The sequence below is a fragment of the Salvelinus sp. IW2-2015 genome, linkage group LG1, assembly GCF_002910315.2.
Source record: "Salvelinus sp. IW2-2015 linkage group LG1, ASM291031v2, whole genome shotgun sequence".
NCBI lineage: Eukaryota > Metazoa > Chordata > Actinopteri > Salmoniformes > Salmonidae > Salvelinus > Salvelinus sp. IW2-2015.
In genome coordinates this window covers 7,191,266-7,214,910 of record NC_036838.1, presented here as the reverse complement: position 1 = coordinate 7,214,910, position 23,645 = coordinate 7,191,266, and the positions used below count along the sequence as shown (strand labels likewise).

Genomic DNA, 23,645 nt, shown 5'->3' with positions numbered 1-23,645 from the left:
TGTTATCAAGGCAAAGGGTGGCTACTTTGAAGAATATAAAATATATTTTGATTTATTAACACTTTTGTGGTTACAACATGATTACATATGTGTTGTTTCATGTCTTCACTATTATTCTACAATGTAGAAAATAGTAAAAAATTAAGAAAAGCCCTTGAATGAGTTGGTGTGTCCAAACTTTTGACTGGTACTAATATATATATATATAACTCCAATTCAGCATTGATTCAGATTGTTTAATAGTCACATGTACAGAGTTGCAGGTGCGATTGCAGGGCACAGTGAAAATCTTATGCTTTGAGCTCCAACATGCAGGGGAGCAACAGGAGAAAGAATGTTCATAGGGGGAGTTGCAGGTAAGTTGAGACAACACTACACAACAACACTATACTAATCCAACAATGGTTGTACATGAACAATGTCTGCTCATTAGAAAAATATATTATGCCTCATGCCATGTCACAGTGGAAGTGAAGCTAAAATGGTTCCCAACACTCAATGCACTTCTGTGTTGAGCTGTAAAGGCACTCACTAAGTCTTAGAGATTGCAGTTTTGCTATACATTGGGGTTGCTTAATTGTCATAATTAAAAATGACAATACAAATTGATTGCCAAAGAAGAGATGCCAATTAGAATGCTGATTATTTTGTTACCCCACTGATTTTCATACAAAACAAACAATTTAACCTGTGAATTATTCATTTATTTAAAATTATTGTCAAATCTGCAAGGGACATTTTGTATTCTTGTGGTTAGGGTGTACCACAGTTAGACAGACAGTCCATTTTCAATATACACATCCCACCACTAGGGGCAGCAGCGGCCAGGCGATTTTAAGTGCCAACAGGGTTAAGAAAGAGTGATTGCTCACAGGCAGGGGTTGAAACCAATTTTTTTCCCAATCATTTAGTTCTGAACAGAACCATATTTTTTTCGTTCCGTTACACTGTTCCAACCTGCAAAATAAAGTTCTGAACCGGTTCTAACCCCCAAAAAGTTATGGTTTATATTGTTCCTTTTTAAACCTCTGAAATGTTTACATTTAGCTCAACATTAAATTAATTCACCAATCAGTGAGGATAGAGCAGCTTGCAATGGAGTGGGCAATCTATAGTTGTTTACATGTGCGATGGACAGACAACTGTAGGGCTTGAGATTACAACTGAAATTTTGCGTATTGGGAAAGAGCGAGAGAGGTTGGAGGAGGCTTGACATGCATTATCTGAATTAGGCCTACATAATTATACATTCAGAGGAGCGGCTTCTATGGAGGAACTTTGAATGTCTTTGAACTTCAGAGAGTTGGCTAAACGTTGAACCAGAGCAAGCGAGCTAGCTAGCAAGCTGTGTGTGCAGTGCGGCACAAGAATTAAAAACACGTCTTATCTTTTTGTAGTTAATAAATCCAATGTGAAACGTGATAACTATAGTATCCTTAACTAGCATTGAAAAAGTTATATTTAAATAAATAACTTCACTCTAATTTCTGAATCCCGCTTGTAACGTCAGTAGGATACAGTAGCTTTGGAGGGGGAGGGGCAGGTAGCCTACACATGCGCACACACATTGGCAGAAATGTTCAGCTGGCAGGTAGACACCTGAGTGACAGAGTAAGGGCTTTACATAGGCTCTTTGTTGCGTTTTTTTGTGGGACTGCAAAAAATGCCTGGAACTTAAAACTTTGTCACATGCGCCGAATACAACAGGTGTAGACCTTACTATGAAATGCTTACTTAGAAGCCCTTAACTTCTTATGGCTGAGTGGCAGTATTGAGTAGCTTGGATGAAAAGGTGCCCAGAGTAAACTGCCTGCTACTCGGGCTCAGAGGCTAAGATATGCATATTATTAGTATATTTGGATAGAAAACACTCTGAAGTTTCTAAAACTGTTTGAATGATGTCTGTGAGTATAACAGAACTCATATGGTAGGCAAAAACCTGAGAAAAGAATCCAACCAGGAAGTGGGAAATCTGAGGTTTGTAGGTTTGCCTATTCAATATACAGTGGGATATTGGTCATATTGCACTTCCTAAGGCTTCCACTAGATGTCAACAGTCTTTAGAACTTTGTTTGATGCTTCTACTGTGAAGAATGAGGGAAGGAGAGCTCTTTGAGTCAGGTGTATGGCATGAGCTGAACATGCACGCTCACGTGAGAGCGACCTGCTTTCCATTACATTTCTGAAGACAAAGGAATTCTCCGGTTGAAACATTATTGAAGATTATGTTAAAAACATCCTAAAGATTGATTCTATACATCATTTGACATGTTTCGATGAACTGTAATGGAATTGTTTGACTTATCGTCTGACCTGCGCGTCATGAATTTGGATTACTGGACTGAACGCGCAAACAAAATGGAGGTATTTGGACATAAATGATGGACTATATCGAACAAAACAAACATTTATTGTGGAACTGGGATTCCTGGGAGTGCATTCTGATGATCATCAAAGGTAAGTGAATATTTATAATGCTATTTCTGACTTCTGTTGACTCCAAAACATGGCGGATATCTGTATGGCTTATTTGGGCTCTGAGCGCTGTACTCAGATAATAGCATGGTGTGCTTTTTCCGTAAAGTTTCTTTGAAATCTGACACAGCGGTTGCATTAAGGAGAAGTTTATCTAAAGTTCCATGTATAATACTTGTATCTTTTATCAATGTTTATTATGAGTATTTCTGTAAATTGATGTGGCTCTCTGCAAAATCACCGGATGTTTTGGAGGCAAAACATTACTGAACATAACGCGCCAATGTAAACTAAAATTTTTGGATATAAATATGAACTTTATCGAACAAAACATGTATTGTGTAACATGAAGTCCTATGAGTGTCATCTGATGAAGATCATCAAAGGTTAGTGATTAATTTTATCTCTTCTGCTTTTTGTGACTCCTCTCTTTGGCTGGAAAAATGGCTGGGTTTTTCTGTGACTAGGTACAGACCTAACATAATCGTTTGGTGGGCTTTCGTCGTAAAGTCTTTTTGAAATCGGACACTGTGGTGGGATTAACAACAAGTTTATCTTTAAAATGGTGTAAAATACTTATATGTCTGAGGAATTTTAATTATGATTTCTGTTTTGAATTTGGCGCCCTGCACTTTCACTGGCTGTTGTCATATCGACCCCGTTAACGGTTTTAACCAACAATGCAGTTTTAAGAAAATAGAGTTAAGTAAATATTTACTACATAAACTAAAGTTTGTTTTTTTAAAGTAAAAAAATAATAACACAAGGGGGGTACCGGTACCGCGTCAACGTGCGGGTACAGATTAGTCAAAGTACTTTTTACATGTAGGTAGGAGTAAAGTGATTATGCATAGATAATAAACAGCGAGTAGCATTGGGGATTTTCCAATACCTATACTGTTTTCTTCAAATATTTCTACGACAGTAGCAGCAGTGTAAAAACAAAATAGGGGGGCGTCAATGCAAATATTTGGGGTGGCCATTTGATTAATTGTTCGGCAGTCTTATTGCTTGGAGGTAGAAGCTGTAAAATAACTTTCTTAACTGGTTCCCATGCTTTTAAAAAAACGGTTCTGTTCCCGGAAGAGTATAGATAACTTTCGTTCCCGGTTCTGATTCTGTTACTACAAATGTTTTGTTATTTTCTGTTCTGTTCCCTGAACTGGTTCCAACTCTTGCTTACAGGTACAGTTGAAGTCGGAAGTTTACATACATTTACGTTTGAGTCATTAAAACTAGTTTTTCAACCACTCCACAAATGTATTGTTTACAAACTATTGTTTTGGCAAGTCGGTTAGGACATCTACTTTGTGCATGACACAAGTACATTTTCCAACAATTATTTACAGACAGATTATTTCACTTATAATTCACTGTATCACAACTCCAGTGGGTCAGAAGTTTACATACACTAAGTTGACTGTGCTTTTAAACAGCTTGGAAAATTCCGGAAAATGATGTCATGGCTTTAGAAGCTTCTGATAGGCTAATTGACATCATTTGAGTCAATTGGAGGTGTACCTGTGGATGTATTTCTAGGCCTACCTTCAAACTCAGTGCCTCTTTGCTTGACATCATGGGAAAATCAAAAGAAATCAGCCAAGACCTCAGAAAAACAATTGTCGACCTCCACAAGTCTGGTTCATCCTTGGGAACAATTTCCAAACGCCTGAACGTACCACGTTCATCTGTACAAACAATAGTACGCAAGTATAAACACCATGGGACTACGCAGCCGTCATACCGCTCAGGAAGGAGACGCGTTCTGTCTCCTAGAGATGAATGTACTTTGGCACGAAAAGTTCAAATCAATCCCAGAACAACAGCAAAGGACCTTGTGAAGATGCTGGAGGAAACAGGTACAAAAGTATCTATATCCACAGTAAAACGAGTCCTATATCGACATAACCTGAAAGGCCGCTCAACAAGGAAGAAGCCACTGCTCCAAAACCGCCATAAAAAAGCCAGACTACGGTTTGCAACTGCACATGGGGACAAAGATCGTACTTTATGGAGAAATGTCGTCTGGTCTGATGAAACAAAAATGAAGTGAAGCACGGCGGTGGCAGCATTATGTTGTCGGGGTGCTTTGCTGCAGGAGGGACTGGTGCACTTCCCAAAATAGATGGCATCATGAGGACGGAAAACCAAAAAAAAGCAACATCAAGACATCAGTCAGGAAGTTCAAGCTTGGTCGCAAATGGGTCTTCCAAATGGACAATGACCCCAAGCATACGTCCAAAGTTGTGGCAAAATGGCTTAAGGACAACAAAGTCAAGTTATTGGAGTGGCCATCCACAAAGCCCTGACCTCAATCCTATAGAAAATGTGTGGGCAGAACTGAAAAAACGTGTGCGTGCAAGGATGCCTAAAAACCTGACTCAGTTACACCAGCTCAGTTTTTTTTCCAACTTTATTTAACCAGGTAGTTGAGAACAAGTTCTCATTTACAACTGCGACCTGGCCAAGATAAAGCAAAGCAGTGCGACACAAACAACAACACAGAGTTACTCATGGAATAAACAAGCGTACAGTCAATAACACAATAGAAAAATGTCTATATACAGTGTGTGCAAATGGCATGAGGAGGTAAAGCAATAAATAGGCCATAGTAGCGAAGTAATTACAATTTAGCAAATGAACACTGGAGTGATAGATGAGCAGATGATGTGCAAGTAGAAATACTGATGTGCAAAAGAGCAGAAAATAAATAAAAACAATATTGGGATGAGGTAGGAAGATTGGGTGGGCTATTTACAGATGGGCAATGTACAGCTGCAGTGATCGGTTAGCTGCTCAGATAGCTGATGTTTAAAGTTAGTGAGGGAAATAAGTCTCCAGCTTCAGCAATTTTTGCAATTCATTCCAGTCACTGGCGTCAGAGAACTGGAAGTTAAGGCGGCCAAATTATTTGTTGGCTTTGGGGATGACCAGTGAAATATACCTGTTGGAGCGCGTGCAAAGGGTGGGTGTTGTTATCGTGACCAGTGAGCTGAGATAAGGCGGAGCTTTACCTAGCATAGACTTATAGATGACCTGGAGCCAGTGGCGACGAATATGTAGCGAGGGCCAGCTGACTAGAGCATACAGGTCGCAGTGGTGGGTGGTATAAGGGGCTTTGGTAACAAAATGGATGGCACTGTGATAGACTGCATCCAGTTTGCTGAGTAGAGTATTGGAAGCTATTTTGTAGATGACATCGCCGAAGTCGAGGATCGGTAGGATAGTCAGTTTTACTAGGGTAAGTTTGGCGGCGTGAGTGGAGGCTTGTTGCGAAATAGAAAGCCGATTCTAGATTTGATTTTGGATTGGAGATGTTTAAAATGAGTCTGGAAGGAGAGTTTACAGTCTAGCCAGACACCTAGGTATTTGTAGTTGTCCACATATTCTAGGTCTGAACTGTCCAGAGTAGTGATGCTAGTCGGGCGGGCGGGTGCGGCCAGCGAACGGTTGAATAGCATGCATTTGGTTTTACTAGCGTTTAAGAGCAGTTGTTGGCCACGGAAGGAGTGTTGAATAGCATTGAAGCTTGTTTGGAGGTTAGTTAACACAGTGTCCAGAGAAGGTCCAGATGTATACAGAATGGTGTCGTCTGCGTAGAAGTGGATCAGGGAATCACCCGCAGCAAGAGCGACATCGTTGATATATACAGAGAAAAGAGTCGGCTCCTCTGTCAGGAGGAATGGGACAAAATTCACCCAACTTATTGTGGGAAGCTTGTGGAAGGATACCCGAAGTTAAAAGTTTGACCCAAGTTAAACAATTTAAAAGCAATGCTACCAAATACTAATTGAGTGTATGTAAACTTCTCACCCACTGGGAATGTGATGAAAGAAATAAAAGCTGAAATAAAGAATTCTCTCTACTATTATTCTGACATTTCACATTCTTAAAATAAAGTGGTGATCCTAACTGACCTAAAACAGGGAATTTTTACTAGGATTAAACGTCAGGAATTGTGAAAAACTGTATTTGGCTAAGGTGTATGTGAACTTCCGACTTCAACTGTAGGTGCTAGTGATTGACAGGCAATGGTGGAGTGAGAGGTAAATTGAGTAGCCTCCCATCCCGGAGGCTGTGTTTGTTTGGACACTTTTAATTTGATATGACTGTTTGTTTTTGTTTTTTTAGATGATCGTTTAGGTCACTGTCTGTGAACATTGATAACCTGCTTGGGCTGGCGGTTCAAGCTCAACCTGAACCCTGGCGAGTACACCTTCTGCCATAAGGACACACGCATTGCTTAACTGACTTCTCATGTGAAATGCACACATTTATATCAGATTATGAATGACTTGGGTAAACTTAGGTCCCCTAGACGTAGCAAGCTTAGTTTCACACCCCATATTTGAAACCAACTGAGGACAGGAAAGTCAGTCTGCACACCCACAAAAGAGTTCTGATGTTCTTCAGCCCCAAGGCAAACTTCCATTCAAAGAGTTTGACTCTTGGTTAAGAAAATCTTCCCTGCACTTTTAAGAGAATAAAACATGGCGGTGACATGAATATTGAAACGTGTCTCACTTTTCCACTGAAATTGCTGCCTCAACCAGAGGTTGGGGAGTCAAGTGTGCGAATGAACAGAGACTTCATTCACTCTAAAACAGATATCAATCATTTATGAGACAAGATAGTAATGTAAACATGCCTTTTAAGTGGTTTATTGGTCTGTGTGTGGTGATTCTATTTTTCTATGATTGGTATCTCTAAGGCAGATTTGTATTCTTCCCCTCTAAATCAGGAACTGATTCAGGACACCAGGTGAGTGGAATCTATGGGCAATCAGTGCATTTAATAGCTAACCGGACTATGGCATTGACCCTTTCTTACACTGACTCTATGCAAACTCACTGGACTCTACCCACACATTCACACATACTTACACTGACACTGACACATACACACAAAACACACCCACACACAAAACACTCTCCACATATACTGCTGCTACTTTGTTTATTATCTATCCTGATTGCCTCGTCACGTTTACCCCGACCTACATATTACCTCAACTACCGCTACCTAATTTGCTCACAAGTGGCGCAGCGGTCTTAGGCAGTGCATCTCAGTGATAGAGGCGTCACTACAGACCCTGGTTTGATTCCAGGCTGTATCACAAGTGATTGGGAGTCCCATACAGCGGCGCACATTTGGCCCCGCGTCGTCCGGGTTAGGGTTTGGCCGGGGTAGGCCGTCATTGTAAAGAATTTGTTCTTAAAACTGACTTGACTAGTTAAATAAAGGTTCAATAAATAACATAAAAAATACCCCTGCACATTTATTCGGTACCAGGACTCCTTGTATAGTGTTACTATTTATATTTTTATTTGCAAATGTTCTTACTTTTTAACTCTGCATTGTTGGGAAAGGGCTCGTAAGCATTTTGCGGTACGGAGCAACTACCACCAAACAGTCTCCACTGTCACAGTGGAAATCAATGAGAAAGCTACGACCAGGACACCCAACTTAGAAGGGACTGAGAGACCCCTAAAACGCCTCCAAAATAGACCCCCTGGTCTGGGCACAACCCCCACATTGTGGACCACTGCCCCAGACACCCCCTGGGCCCAAAAGCAGCCAACACTCCAATTTGAAACGCACATAAAACAGCTGGAGTGCACCGCTCTTTAACACATTGTATAGCCCATGGGAGAACAGTGACAGTCACCCAACAGCATTGGAAAAATTGAAAAACACCTCAGAGGAACAAAACTCTGGGCTGGTTACAACCTCAACATAGGATACTTCTACCTGCTATAGCCCCAGGACTCTAACCCACACTCACGAGGAACCAAGGCCAACAGAACACAACAAGAGCCCACTGCTCTCTATAGCTACAATGGAAGCCTATGGGAAATCGATAACATAGACGCCTGACTTCACAGACATCCTAAGAACTTCAAAATAGATAGGTGCCCAGACCAGGGGGTCTAACATGGTAAACCACTGCCCCAAACACCCCCTGGGCCTGTCTGTAGTCAGCTCTGATGTGAGTACTCCCAATGGCTGTCTGCAGTCAGCTCTGATGTGAGTACCTCCAATAGCTGTCTGTAGTCAGCTCTGATGTGAGTACCCCCAATAGCTGTCTGCAGTCATGGCATAGACTATTTCCCTATGGCTCATAGTGAATGTCAGCTCAGGGGTTAATTACATTTACAAGTCAAGTGTAATGCGTTTGTCGACAATCGCTGTCTGTAGTCAGCTCTGATGTGAGTACCTCCAATAGCTGTCTGTAGTCAGCTCTGATGTGAGTACCTCCAATAGCTGTCTGCAGTCATGGCATAGACTATTTCCCTATGGCTCATAGTGAATGTCAGCTCAGGGGTTAATTACATTTACAAGTCAAGTGTAATGCGTTTGTCGACAATCCCGGTCAAGCTGATCTCAAATAGCTGTTGTAATGACAGTCCTGGCTACTGAGCATGGAGAGAGAGAGAGAGAGAGAGAGAGACCAAGTTACCCAGACTGCACTGGTCTCTCTGGGCCTCCCAACGCCTCTGTATTTGTCTCCGTCTTTCTTACTGATAATATGGGATTGAAGAGACACACACTCCTTAAAGCTTGTAGTGGGTCAGAAGACATTAATTGCAATTGAAATGACTGGTTAGGGTGTTCAACTCAGGAATGCAGACTGGTGAGGGCCCAAAAATACTTTTTTTTGCATGCAAAACATGTGTGAAGCTGTTAACATCTCTGTTAGCCCCGTCTCCCAGGATAAAAGTCTGTCCCTGATATTCACACCTATACTCAATATAACACATTTAACTTCACACTGTTTACTGTATAATACACTGAACAAAAAATATAAATGCAACGATTTTACTGAGTTACAGTTGATATGGAAATCAGTCAATTGAAATAAATAAATTATGGATTTCACGACTGGGAATACAGATATGCATCTGTTGGTCAAAGATACCTTAAAAAAGGGTTGTGGATCAGAAAAAACAGCCAGTATCTGGTGTGACCACCATTTACCTCAGAGTTGATCAGGTTGTTCATTGTGGCCTGTGGAATGTTGTCTCAATCCTCTTTTTTATTTTAATTTTATTTTACCGTTATTTTACCAGGTAAGTTGACTGAGAACACGTTCTCATTTGCAGCAACGACCTGAGGAATAGTTACAGGGGAGAGGAGGGGGATGAATGAGCCAATTGTAAACTTTAATCAGCTCTTCAATGACTGTGCAAAGTTGCTGGATATTGGTGGAAACTGGAACAATCTGTCGTGCACGTCGATCCAGAGCATCCCAAACATGCTCAAAGGGTGACATGCCTGGTGAGTATGCAGGCCATGGAAGAACTAGGATACTTTCCGCTTCCAGGAATTGTGTACAGATCCTTGCGACATGGGGTCGTACATTATCATGCTGAAACATGAGGTGATGGCACGACAATGGGCCTCAGGATCTTGTCACGGTATCTCTGTGCATTCAAATTGCCAACAATAAAATGCAATTGTGTTCATTGTCCATAGCTTATGCCTGCCCATTCCATAACCCCACCACCACCACCACGAGGCACTCTGTTCACAACGTTGACATCAGCAAACCACTCGCTCACACGACGCCATGTGTTCAGCCATCTGCCCGGTACAGTTGAAACCAAGATTAAAACTGTGAAGAGCACACTTCTCCATCGCGCCAGTGGTCATCGAAGGTGAGTATTTGCCCACTGAAGTCGTTTACGACGTTGAACTGCAGTCAGGCCAAGACCCTGGTGATGAAGACGAGCACACAGATGAGCTTTGCTGAGATGGTTTCTGCAGTTATGCCGAAATTCTGGATGTGGAGGTCCTGGGGTGGCATGGTTACACATGGTCTGCGGTCGTGAGGCCGGATGGACGTAGCAACATTGGAGGCGGATTATGGTAGAGAAATTAACATTAAATTATCTGGCAACAGCTCTGGTGGACATTCCTGCAGTCAGCATGTCAAATGCATGCTCCCTCAACTTGAGACATCTGTGGCATTGTTGTGTGACAAAACTGCACATTTTAGTGGCCTTGTATTGTCCCCAGCACAAGGTGCACCTGTGTAATGATCATGCTGTTTAATCAGCTTCTTCATATGCCACACCTGTCGGGTGAATGGATTATCTTGGCAAAGGACAAATGCTCACTTACATAACTGTTAACAAATGTGTGCACAAATTGAGAGAAATAAGCTTTTTGTGCACATGAAACATTTCTGGGATCTTTTTATTTCAGCTCATGAAACAAACACTTTACATGTTGCGTTTAGATTTTTGTTCAGTATAGAATAGGCTATACCTACTGCAGAAAATAGCTGATTTGCTCATATCCATAGGCAGGAGGAATGTAGTAAGGTCCGGAATATACAATTGAAGTCGGAAGTTTACATACACCTTATCCATATACATTTAAACTCAGTTTTTCACAATTCCTGACATTTAATCTTAGTAAAAATTCCCTGTCTTAGGTCAGTTAGGATCACCACTTTACTTTAAGAATGTGAAATGTCAGAATAATAGTAGATAGAATTATTTATTTCAGCTTTTATTTCTTTGATCACATTCCCAGTGGGTCAGAAGTTTACATACACTCAATTAGTATTTGGTAGCATTGCCTTTAAATTGTTTAACTTGGGTCAAACTTTTAACTTCGGGTAGCCTACCACAAGCTTCCCACAAGAAGTTGTGTCAATTTTGGCCCATTCCGCCTGACAGAGCTGGTGTAAATGAGTCAGGTTTGTAGGCCTCCTTGCTCGCACACACTTTTTCAGTTCTCACCACGAATTTTCTATGGGATTGAGGTCAGGGCTTTGTGATGGCCACTCCAATAACTTGACTTTGTTGTCCTTAAGTCATTTTGCCACAACTTTGGAAGTATGCTTGGAGTCATTGTCCATTTGGAAGACCCATTTGCGACCAAGCTTTAACTTCCTGACTGATGTCTTGAGATGTTGCTTCAATCTATCCACATAATTTTCTGTCCTCATGATGCCATCTACTTTGTGAAGTGTACCAGTGCCTCCTGCAGCAAAGCACCCCCACAACATGATCCTGCCACCCCCATGCTTCACGGTTGGGATGGTGTTCTTCGGCTTGCAAGCCTCCCCCTTTTTCCTCCAAACAAAACGATGGTCATTATGGCCAAACGGTTCTATTTTTGCATCATCAGACCAGAGGACATTTCTCCAAAAAGTACGATATTTGTCCTCATGTGCAGTTGCAAACCGTAGTCTGGCTTTTTTATGGCAGTTTTGGAGCAGTGGCTTCTTCCTTGTTGAGCAGCCTTTCAGGTTATGACGATATGGGACTCGTTTTACTGTGGATATAGATATTTTTGTACCCATTTCCTCCAGCATCTTCACAAGGTCCTTTGCTGTTGTTCTGGGATTGATTTGAACTTCTCGCACCAAAGTACGTTCATCTCTAGGAGACAGAAGGCGTCTCCTTCCTGAGCGGTATGACGGCTGCGTGGTCCCATGGTGTTTATACTTGCGTACTATTGTTTGTACAGATGTTTGGAAATTGCACCCAAGGATGAACCAGACTTGTGGAGGTCTACAATTTATTTTCTGAGGTCTGGGTTGATTTCTTTTCATTTTCCCATGATATCAAGCAAAGAGGAACTGAGTTTGAAGGTAGACCTTGAAATACATCCACAGGTACACATCCTATCAGAAGCTTCTAAAGCCATGACATCATTTTCTGAAAATTTCCAAGCTGTTTAAAGGCACAGTCAACTTAGTGTATGTAAACTTCTGACCCACTAGAATTGTGATACAGTGAATTATAAGTGAAATAATCTGTCTGTAAACAATTGTTGGAAAAATTACTTGTGTCATGCACAAAGTAGATGTCCTAACCGACTTGCCAAAACTATAATTTGTTAACAAGACATTTGTGGAGTGGTTGAAAAACTAGTTTTAATGACTCCAACCTAAGTGTATGTAAACCTCCGACTTCAACTGTACCTGTAAGCAAGGGTTGGAACCAGTTCAGGGAACAGAAAATAACAAAACATTTGTAGGAACAGAATCAGAACCGGGATTGAAAGTGATCTATACTCTTCCGGGAACAGAACCGTTCTTTTTAAAGCGTGGGAACCAGCTAAGAACATTATTTTACAGCTTCTACCCCCAAGTCATAAGACTGCTGAACAATTAATCAAATGGCCACCCAAAATATTTGCATTGACACCCCCCTCTTTTGTTTTTACACTGCTGCTACTGTCATAGAAATATTAGAAGAAAACAGTATAGGTACTGGTAAATCCCCAATACTACTCACTGTTTATTATCTATGCATAATCACTTTACTCCTTGATGCCCTTCCAGACTCCCTCTGCCTACCCAAGTCAGAGGACAAAAATCAGTTAACCACCTAACTGAGGAACTCAATTTAACCTTGCGCAATACCTAACTAAAAACATTTGTCATAAGAAACTAGCTCCCTGGTATACAGAAAATGCCAGAGCTCTGAAGCAAGCTTCCAGAAAATTGGAACGGAAATGGCGCCACACCAAACTGGAAGTCTTCCCGACTAGCTTGGAAAGAAAGTACCGTGCAGTATCGAAGAGCCCTCACTGCTGCTCGATCATCCTATTTTTCCAACTTAATTGAGGAAAATAAGAACAATCCGAAATTTCTTTTTGATACTGTCGCAAAGCTAACTAAAAAGCAGCATTCCCCAAGAGAGGATCGCTTTCACTTCAGCAGTAATAAATTCATGAACTTCTTTGAGGAAAAGATCATGATCATTAGAAAGCAAATTACAGACTCCTCTTTAAATCTGCATATTCCTCCAAAGCTCAGTTGTCCTGAGTCTGCACAACCCTGCCAAGACCTAGGATCAAGGGAGATACTCAAGTGTTTTAGTACTATATCTCTTGACACAATGATGAAAATAATCATGGCCTCTAAACCTTCAAGCTGCATACTGGACCTACTACTGAAAGAGCTGCTTCCTGTGCTTGGCCCTCCTATGTTGAACATAATAAATGGCTCTCTATCCACCGGATGTGTACCAAACTCACTAAAAATGGCAGTAATAAAGCCTCTCTTGAAAAAGCCAAACCGTGACCCAGAAAATATAAAAAACTATCGGCCTTTATCGAATCTCCCATTCCTCTCAAAAATGTTAGAAAAAGCTGTTGCGCAGCAACTCACTGCCTTCCTGAAGACAAACAATGTATACTAAATGCTTCAGTCTGGTTTTAGACCCCATCATAGCACTGAGTCTGCACTTGTGAAGGTGGTAAATTACCTTTTAATGGCATCTGTCCTCGTGCTCCTAGACCTTAGTGCTGCTTTTGATACCATCGATCACCACATTCTTTTGGAGAGATTGGAAACCCAAATTGGTCTACACGGACAAGTTCTGGCCTGGTTTAGATCTGATCTGTCGGAAAGATATCAGTTTGTCTCTGTGAATGGTTTGTCCTCTGACAAATCAYCTGTAKATMTCYGTGTTCCTCAAGGTRCCYTTTTAGGACCACTATTGTTTTCACTATATATTTTACCTCTTGGGGATGTCATTCGAAAACATAATGTTAACTTTCACTGCTATGCGGATGACACACAGCTGTACATTTCAATGAAACATGGTGAAGCCCCAAAATTGCCCTCGCTGGAAGCCTGTGTTTCAGACATAAGGAAGTGGATGGCTGCAAACTTTCTACTTTTAAACTCAGACAAAACGGAGATGCTTGTTCTAGGTCCCAAGAAACAAAGAGATCTTCTGTTGAATCTGACAATTAATCTTGATGGTTGTACAGTCATCCAAATAAAACTGTGAAGGACCTCGGCGTTACTCTGGACTATATTGACAAACATATCAAGACTGTTTCAAGGACAGCTTTTTTCCATTTACGTAACATTGCAAAAATCAGAAATCTTCTGTCCAAAAATGATGTAGAAAAATGTATCCATGCTTTTGTTACTTCTTGGTTAGACTACTGCAATGCTCTACTTTCCGGCTAACCGGATAAAGCACTAAATAAATTGCAGCTAGTGCTAAATACGGCTGCTAGAATCCTGACTAGAACCCAAAAATGGCATGATATTACTCCAGTGCTAGCCTCTCTACACTGGCTTCCTGTTAAGGCAAGGGCTGATTTCAAGGTTTTACTGCTAACCTACAAAGCATTACATGCGCTTGCTCCTACCTATCTTTCCGATTTGGTCCTGCCGTACATACCTACACGTACGCTACGGTCACAAGACGCAGGATTCCTAATTGTCCCTAGAATTTCTAAGCAAACAGCTGGAGGCAGGGCTTTCTCCTATAGAGCTCCATTTTTATGGAATGGTCTGCGTATCCATGTGAGAGACGCAGACTCGGTCTTAACCTTTAAGTCTTTATTGAAGACTCATCTCTTCAGTAGGTCCTATGATTGAGTGTAGTCTGGCCCAGGAGTGTGAAGGTGAACGGAAAGGCACTGGAGCAACGAACCGCCCTTGCTGTCTCTGCCTGGTCGGTTCCCCTCTCTCCACTGGGATTCTCTGCCTCTAACTCTATTACAGGGGCTGAGTCACTGGCTTACTGGTGCTCTTCCATGCCTTCCCTAGGAGGGGTGCGTCACTTGAGTGTGTTGAGTCATTGACGCGGTCTTCCTGTCTGGGTTGGCGCCCCCCCTTGGGTTGTGCCGTGGCAGAGATCTTTGTGGGCTATACTCGGCCTTGTCTCAGGATGGTAAGTTGGTGGTTGAAGATATCTCTCTAGTAGTGTGGGGGCTGTGCTTTGGCAAAGTGGGTGGGGTTATATCCTGCCTGTTTGGCCCTGTCCGGGGGTATCATCGGATGGGGCCACAGTGTCTCCTGACCCCTCCTGTCTCAGCCTCCAGTATTTATGCTGCAGTAGTTTGTGTGTCGGGGGGCAAGGGTCAGTCTGTTATATCTGGAGTATTTCTCCTGTCTTATCCTGTGTGAATTTAAGCATGCTCTCTCTAATTCTCTCTCGGAGGACCTGAGCCCTAGGACCATACCTCAGGACTACCAGGCGTGATGACTCCTTGTTGTCCCCAGTCCACCTGGCCGTGCTGCTGCTCCAGTTTCAACTGTTCTGCCTGTGGCTATGGAACCCTGACCTGTTCACTGTGATGACTATTATTTGACCATGCTGGTCATTTATGAACATTTGAACATCTTGGCCATCTTCTGTTATAATCTCCACCCGGCACAGCCAGAAGAGGACTGGCCACCCCTCATAGCCTCGTTCCTCTCTAGGTTTCTTCCTAGCTTTTGGCCTTTCTAGGGAGTTTTTCCTAGCCACCGTGCTTCTACACCTGCATTGTTTGTGGTTTTAGGCTGGGTTTCTGTGCAGCACTTTGATATATCAGCTGATATAAGAAGGGCTATATAAATAAATTTTATTTGATTTACTCCTACCTACACGTAAAAAATTACTTCGACTAACCTGTACCCCCGCACGTTGACTCGGTACCGGTACCCCCTGTATATAGCCTCATTATTGTGTTTTTGTTGTTGTGTTTTTTAACTTTAGTTCATGTAGTAAATATTTACTTAACTCTATTTTTTTTAAACTGCCTTGTTGGTTAAGGGCTTGTAAGTAAGCATTTCACAGTAAGGTCTACACCTGTTGTATTCGGCGCATGTGACAAAGTTTTAAGTTCCGGGCATTTCTTGCAGTCCCACAAAATAATGCAACAAAGCACCTATGCAAAGCCCTTACTCTGTCACTCAGGTGTCTACCTGCCAGCTGGATATTTCTGCCAATGCATGTGCGCATGTGTAGGCTACCTGCACCTCCCCCTCCGAAACTACTGTAGCCTACTGACGTTACTAGCGGGATTCAGAAATTAGGGTGAAGTTATTTATTTAATTAGAATTAACTTTTTCAATGCTAGTTAAGGATACTATAGTTATCACGTTTCACATTGGATTTATTAACTACAAAAATAAGTGTTTTTAATTCTTGTGCCGCTCTGCACACACAGCTTGTTAGCTAGCTCACTCGATCTGGTTCAACGTTTAGCCAACTCTCTGAAGTTCAAAGACATTCAAAGTTCCTCCATAGAAGCCGCTCCTCTGAATGTATAATTATGTCGGCCTAATTCAGATTATGCATGTCAATAAGCTCTTCAAGCCAAACCTCCTCCAACTTCTCTCGCTCTTTCCCAATACGCAATTTTGTTTTGTCATCTCGAGCCCTACAGTTGTCTGTCCATCGCACATGTAAACAACTATAGATTGCCCACTCCATAGCAAGCTGCTCTATCCTCACTGATTGGTGAATTAATTTAATGTTGAGCTAAATGTAAACATTTGAGAGGTTTAAAAAGGAACAATATAAACCATAACTTTTTGGGGGTTAGAACCGGTTCAGAACTTTATTTTGCAGGTTGGAACAGTGGAACGTAACGAAAAAAATACGGTTCTGTTCAGAACGAAACGATTGGATTTTTTGGGGGGGTCCCAACCCCTGCCTGTGAGCAATCACTCTTTAACCCTGTTGGCACTTAAAAATCACCTGGCCTGGCCGCTGCTGCCCCTAGTGGTGGGATGTGTATATTGAAAATGGACTATCTAACTGTGATACACCCTAACCACTAGAATACATAATTTCCTAGAAGTGATAGAAAATGTCCCTTGCAGATTTGACAATCATTTAAAATAAATGAATAAATCACAGGTTAAATTGTTTGTTTTGTATGAAAATCAGTGGGGTAACAAAATAATCAGCATTATAATAGGCATGTCTTCTTTGGCAATCAATTTGTATTGTCATTTTTAATTATGACAATTAAGCAAACCCAATGTATGGCAAAACTGCAATCTCTAAGATTTAGTGAGTGCCTTTACAGCTCAACACATAAGTGCATTGAGTGTTGGGAACCATTTTAGCTTCACTTCCACTGTGGCATGAGGCATAATATATTTTTCTAATGAGCAGACATTGTTCATGTACAACCATTGTTGGATTAGTATAGTGTTGTTGTGTAGTGTTGTCTCAACTCTCACTTACCTTACCTGCTACCCCTATGAACATTCTTTCTCCTGTTGCTCCCCTGCATGTTGGAGCTCAAAGCATAAGATTTTCACTGTGCCCTGCAATCGCACCTGCAACTCTGTACATGTGACTATTAAACAATCTGAATCCATGCTCAATAATAATAAATTATTGAGATCAATAATCTCAATAATCCGTCTGTAAACAATTGTGGAAAAATGACTTGTGTCATGCACAAAGTAGATGTCCTAATCGACTTGCCAAAACTATAGTTTAACAAGAAATGCGTGGAGTGGTTGAAAAACGAGATTTAATGACTCCAACCTAAGAGTATATGTAAACTTCCGACTTCAACTGTAAATGCATATTGATCTGCATATCATTGTAGTAAGGGGAAAACACACTATATGAAACCATCTTTAGCTTACTCTTCAGATAACTTTACGCTGTATATTTCACACATACTTACTCTACCTCCCTGTCTTACACACAGACTCACATCACTCTCTCTTTCTTGACATGAATTGTTGCCCAATGTTCTAACAAAACCCTAAGGTGGTATCGCTCAGCCTATAAGAAGTCAGCTAAGCATACAGAGTTATGATTTACCCAGGAGATTTACAGGGAGATATCATTAGCATTGGTTCTGGTGTAAGCTGTAGCGTTGGATACAGGGCAGTACTCAATCTAATATTGCCTCAAGGTCTCGCTCACACACACACACGCACACTGCTCCCAACTTAGAAAAGTTAGGCACCAAACAGATTTGAAGGAACACCGGAAAAATATTGATTTTTGATTTAAGACATAGTTTAGATTTATTTATATTAGGCATATGCATCTTACCTTTGAAGCACATCTCTTTGAGTAGGCTCTCTTTTCCATTCTTCCTGTGCAATCCACATTTGTGCATAGCCTATTGGTCAAGTTACCAGGTTGTTTAGCTAGCTAGGTAACATGACTGAACAAGGTCGTTTATCAAAACAACAATCAGCGGCCTGAGTAGTTTAAAACGGCCCGCAACGTGGTTTATGAAATGATATCAAATGTGAGACGTGGTTTTCAAAGACATAAGGGTGCAAGCATGACTGTCACTGTGCACCGCTTTCACTCTATGGCACTGGGGCTGCGTGACCAGCCTGATCTCATTGACTAGAGGTAACAAAATAAGCTAAATCTGGGACACTCAATTTAGTATATGTGACATTTGGTATGGTTATATAAGACCGATCGTTACTTAAGGCAAAAACGAAAGTAGGGTGGTTGGGCGGGCATATAACGGGAACGTCTAGCAAACCAAAGGTTGCGAGTTCGAACGTCATCACGGGATAACTTCAGCATTTTAGCAACTTTTCAACTACTTACTACTTTTTAGCTACTTTGCAACTTCTTAGCATGTTAGCTTCCCCTAACCATTTTAGCTAACCCTAACCTTAACCCTAACCCCTAGCCTAGCTTATGTTAGCAAGCTAGCTAATGTTAGCCACCTAGCTAGAATTTGTAACATATTGTACGTTTTGCAAATTCATAACATATGTTACAAATTAAAATGTGTATATCATACAAAATGGGTGATGGATATCCACAAATTAATACATACCATACAAAATGTAACATATCATACTAAATGGTGTGTCTCGGATTTACATACAGAAGAATATACGAAATGCTCTGAGACCAGGTTGGCTTGATAGCCAGACTGGCCTGTACTCTTGGTTCTAACAATGAAAAGATACAATGTATCCACTTTTCTCCCACTGTGAGCCACTCCAATAATTAAACAAATGTAGCAGAAGATTCCTCAGTGTCTGCACAACCACAGCTCGCATCACGGCTAAATTTCATTTGTTGGTACTTTTACACCTTTTTCTCCCCAATTGGTAGTTAGTCTTGTCCCATCGCTGCAACTCCCGTACAGACTCGGGAGAGGCGAAGGTCGAGAGCCATGCGTCCTCCAAAACATGACCCTGCTACTTCTTGACGGACTGCTCGCTTAACCCAGAAGCACCAATGTGTCGCAGGAAACACCGTACAACTGGCGACCCAAGTCAGCTTGCAGGCGCCCGGCCTGCCACAAGGAGTCGCTAGAGCGCGGCGGGACAAAGAAATCCCAGCCGGCCAAACCTTCCCCTAACCTGGACGACGCTGTGCTGCCTCATGGGTCTCCCGGTCACAGCCAGCTGTGATACAGCCTGGGATCGAACTCGGGGCTGTAGTGACACCTCAGGCAATGTGATGCAGTGCCTTAAACCGCTGCGCCACTCGGGAGGCAATTATTATTATTTTTTTTTACTGATGGAGATGTGCAGAAAGAGCTAACAGAGAAAAGCAGGTGAGTAATGGCTGGTAGGGGATGCGGCTGGCTAACCACAGCTGTCACAGGTGATACCGGATGAAGCACTCATTCTGATATGACATATCTGTCATCACCCCCCCACATCTTTTCAGATCACTGATCAAAGAGATTGTCTAAGAAAGGAAGCCATCTTAGACAATTGGAACACAGCTGATATGTTTGACCTGTTGGCCTAATAAAGTTGGTGATGAGAGAGATACACATATGAAGAGAGCGAGAGAGAAGGGGAGTTTCTCTCCCGTCTGTCAGTCATCACGAGTTACCACAGCCACAAAGTCATAAACCCTGCCTATTTCTACAATTTCTCTTCTTAAAATGTGATTTTAAATCTAAATCTAACCACACTACTAACCTAAGCTTACATTTTTACGATATAGACAATGACTTTGTGCCTGTGGTAACTAGTGGAAACTCAGTCTGTCTGCCTGCGAGACAACAGTGCATTCTTTATTACTCAGCATAGCTTTGCCATGGCAACCTCCTCCTAGTGCCCAAGAAGCACATTTCATGCCTACATCTCAGAGGAGCCCTTTGACATCCTACTGATGCATTCATAACAGGGACTGGCGGGTGTGCACACAGACGTGCGTACACACCCACACACAACACAATGTTTTGAAACCCCCAAAATGTGTTTTGCTAGCTATAAACAGTCTCTCACAGCCCACCTTTGCTTATTACAAACATCATTCAACAATTACCTCACAGAGCAAAACACCCAACAAGACCCATGTATCATCCTCATTATCACCAAGAAGTCTTTCTTATTCAGTCTGGCAAGCAACAATAGCTATTCAAAATCAAATGCCATTCAATAACACAAAGAACCCATCTGAGAGAGCTTGACAGTCATTCAACAGGTGTCTGTCTACTTAGAAGGAAGGAAATAAGACCCCTCTCACTCTCTTTGAAGTACGTCATCTCGTCTCCCGCCGACACAGGAAGGAAGCGCTGGTTAAGTGGGAGTTCTTGTTTGATTTAAAGGCGAGCTGGGAAGAAGACTCAGGTCGTTCCGTGCGCGTTTTAAAACGCCTCCCCTATGCTCTCCCGCAGCGAAGAACGTGTTGTTTTACAAAGCACTAAATAAAGAGCTTTACATTTGGAACACTTCGTTAAAGAGGAGAGCAGTGTGAGGCCAATTTAGTAACTTATAGTTTTCTACATACATGTTATGTCACGTTAGGGGTTGGAGAAAAGGTATGGAAAGTACAGAGGGTGGAGAAAGGGAAAGAGGATTGTGAGTAATGTTGCCACTTGACATTGTATTGCCTAGCTGTGGACATGCATGGAATAGCAATAATTGAGAAATGTATTTTTTCTCAACCTTGACTTCTCTCGCTCTCTCTCTGTATGTTAGTATTCTTCTTTGCCACTGAATAATTTCACTTAGCAGTCTGTAGCTTGTAATTCATGCTGTTACTCAACACATATTGACTGTGGAAGTTGAAATGGTCTTCTCCGGTTGCGTTAGTATTCTCTCATGGGGGTCATCGCTTTCCGCTGCGCTTTGTGAAGACACGTTTCAGCGCCACGCACAATGGACAGCACCAAATCAGCCGGCTCGACTTTCAGACACTTCATGCGCACTTGATTCGACTTTGAAGAAATGCGTTTTATGCAATGCTTCACTTACTAGCCTACAGAATAAATAACGCCAAATAATATTTACCTAACATATCACTTTTGTATCATATAGCAAGGTTTGATAATCAAAATCTTAAGTGGAAGTGTCCATTTTACCCCGGGACAATTTACTTAAATGCACTTCACTTCGCTAGAGAATAATTTCTCAATCTCAACACTACAGCGGTTAGCTGCGGTATATTTATTAAAACGTAGTTGATTTCGCTTAACAGTGACGCAAGTAATCTGGAAGAGCTGGCTAGTGGCTACTTCAATGCAGAAGAGTAAATAACTGGGGTTTGGTAGGGAAAAGTAGAGACCCAACATCCATTAATTATCCATTATGTAATTTAGATGCTATATTGATCTGGATGTGACCAAATCGAAGGACACCACTTAACAGATTGATCGTATTGATTAAGATGTATTGATAGATACAATGATCAGCACCTGGCTCAAATGGGTAGACATGATTAATTATTTTGACTGAATATTTCATTGCTGTGCAACTCTATTAGCCAAGCCCAACCCAGCTCGTGTTGAAACGAGAAAGCAATTTATATATTCGTTCCATCTCGTGTCGGTGAAAAACATATATGATTAGAATTTTATCAAAGTTAAACCTATTTGCAGACAACTCTATTTCTAAATCTCAATCATGTTCCCATAGCAATGTCTTAGGTGTAGTTGCCAAGCAACAGCATCACATACACTGAACTGGATGGACAAAGAACCGCCGTTTGGAGAAGCGCATCTAAACAGTCTGAAGTTGAACTCGTAGTTTTGCACTCCTAAAAGTAACAGCCATTGATTATACACGGGTTGAGTAGGCTATGACATTTCCATACAGCCGTGCATTATGCATGTGGAGTATATGGTAACGATGCCACGTCATATCCGAAGCAAAAACATAAAGTAGGCCTGATACATTGCATTACGCACAGGGATGCATTACGCACAGGGATACATAATGGTATAACGCGCCCACAATTAGCCTACACCTCCAGCTGCACTTCGCGTTCCAAGATCTCTGTTCTATCAAACGTCCTAACAACTTTTCACTCTGTGCATGGACAGTTTTTTTTCACTATAGACAAGGTTGTTTTTCCTCAAATGCCCCAACATAAAGTCGTATCATAATACACTATGCTAACTAAAAACGGGTGTCACAAACTAAACATGTACTACTTTTACGCACGTCAATGATTCATACATCAGATACTTTCCTATATTAACCAAATGAAAAACTCAAAAGAATAGACCAGAATAAATAACAACAGTACCTTCTATACAACAAATCCGCCACAGCCCGGAATGCGTCAGGTCGCCTCTAGTTTTCTTGGGTTGCATGTCATCGGTGGTGACATTGGTGGCGTTACATATGTACGCCCGAGAATAGAGCCAGTAGTCGGTCCCAATAGCTATTGTCATCAGACTGAAAGCTGCAAAAGCGCCCACGATGGTCAACAGTATCTGACACCCACGGTCACACCACGCCATGACGCCTCATAATAATCCACAACGGGCTAAAAACACACTAAAGAGGCATGCGCTCTAGCCATATGGCGAATTGGTGCAGCAGAATATGGCTATCGTTGCCGTGTTTTTCTTCTAGAACATCACTTTCATGTAAACTTCAACTGGAGTGCTTCTTAATGGTTAAATTCAGTAGCTTTTTCCTTTGCACGCTTCTCGTGGATTTAATACCCCAAAGTTCACATCGCAGAAGTCGTTGATTCCTCCACAGGTTGAATTTTATAAACTTGCACGTTTCTTGACGACGGGTGTTTTTCGATGTGCGAATTGCTTTCACTTCTCAAATGAATTGATTTGCCAAAGAGCGCAAGATCTTCGACCAAGACCACACCTTCTATTCAACTAACCAATGAGCGACAACAATGATGGGTCTCGAGTCGGCATCAGAAAGATACAACATAACAACTGATATCTAATAAGGCAAACCCCCATATCCCATTGAAGAAAAAAAAAGAAAGTATACTGAAATATATAAACGCAACATGCAACAATTTCTAAGATTTTACTGAGTTACAGTTCATATAAGGAAATCTGTCAATTTAAATACATTAAATAGGCCCTAATCTATGAATTTCACATGACTAGGAATACATATATGTGTCTGTTAGTCACAGATATATATTTTTTTTAAAGGTAGGGGCGTGGATCAGAAAACCAGTCAGTATCTGGTGTGACCACCATTTGTCTCAATGCAGCGTGACACATCTCCTTTGCATAAA

The 23,645-nt window shown here is 41.6% G+C and overlaps 1 protein-coding gene across 1 annotated transcript in view; it reads right to left on the bottom strand.

Annotated features, from left to right (window-relative positions):
- The window catches only part of LOC111964574 (voltage-dependent calcium channel gamma-4 subunit-like), a 29,000-nt gene extending 5,808 nt beyond the window's left edge, over window positions 1-23,192 (bottom strand). The window contains exon 1 of the mRNA XM_023988455.2: window positions 22,674-23,192. Coding sequence (XP_023844223.1) covers window positions 22,674-22,890 — 217 coding nt within the window. The 5' untranslated portion in view covers window positions 22,891-23,192. The remainder of the gene's footprint in view (window positions 1-22,673) is intronic.
- Window positions 23,193-23,645: the final 453 nt, after the last annotated feature.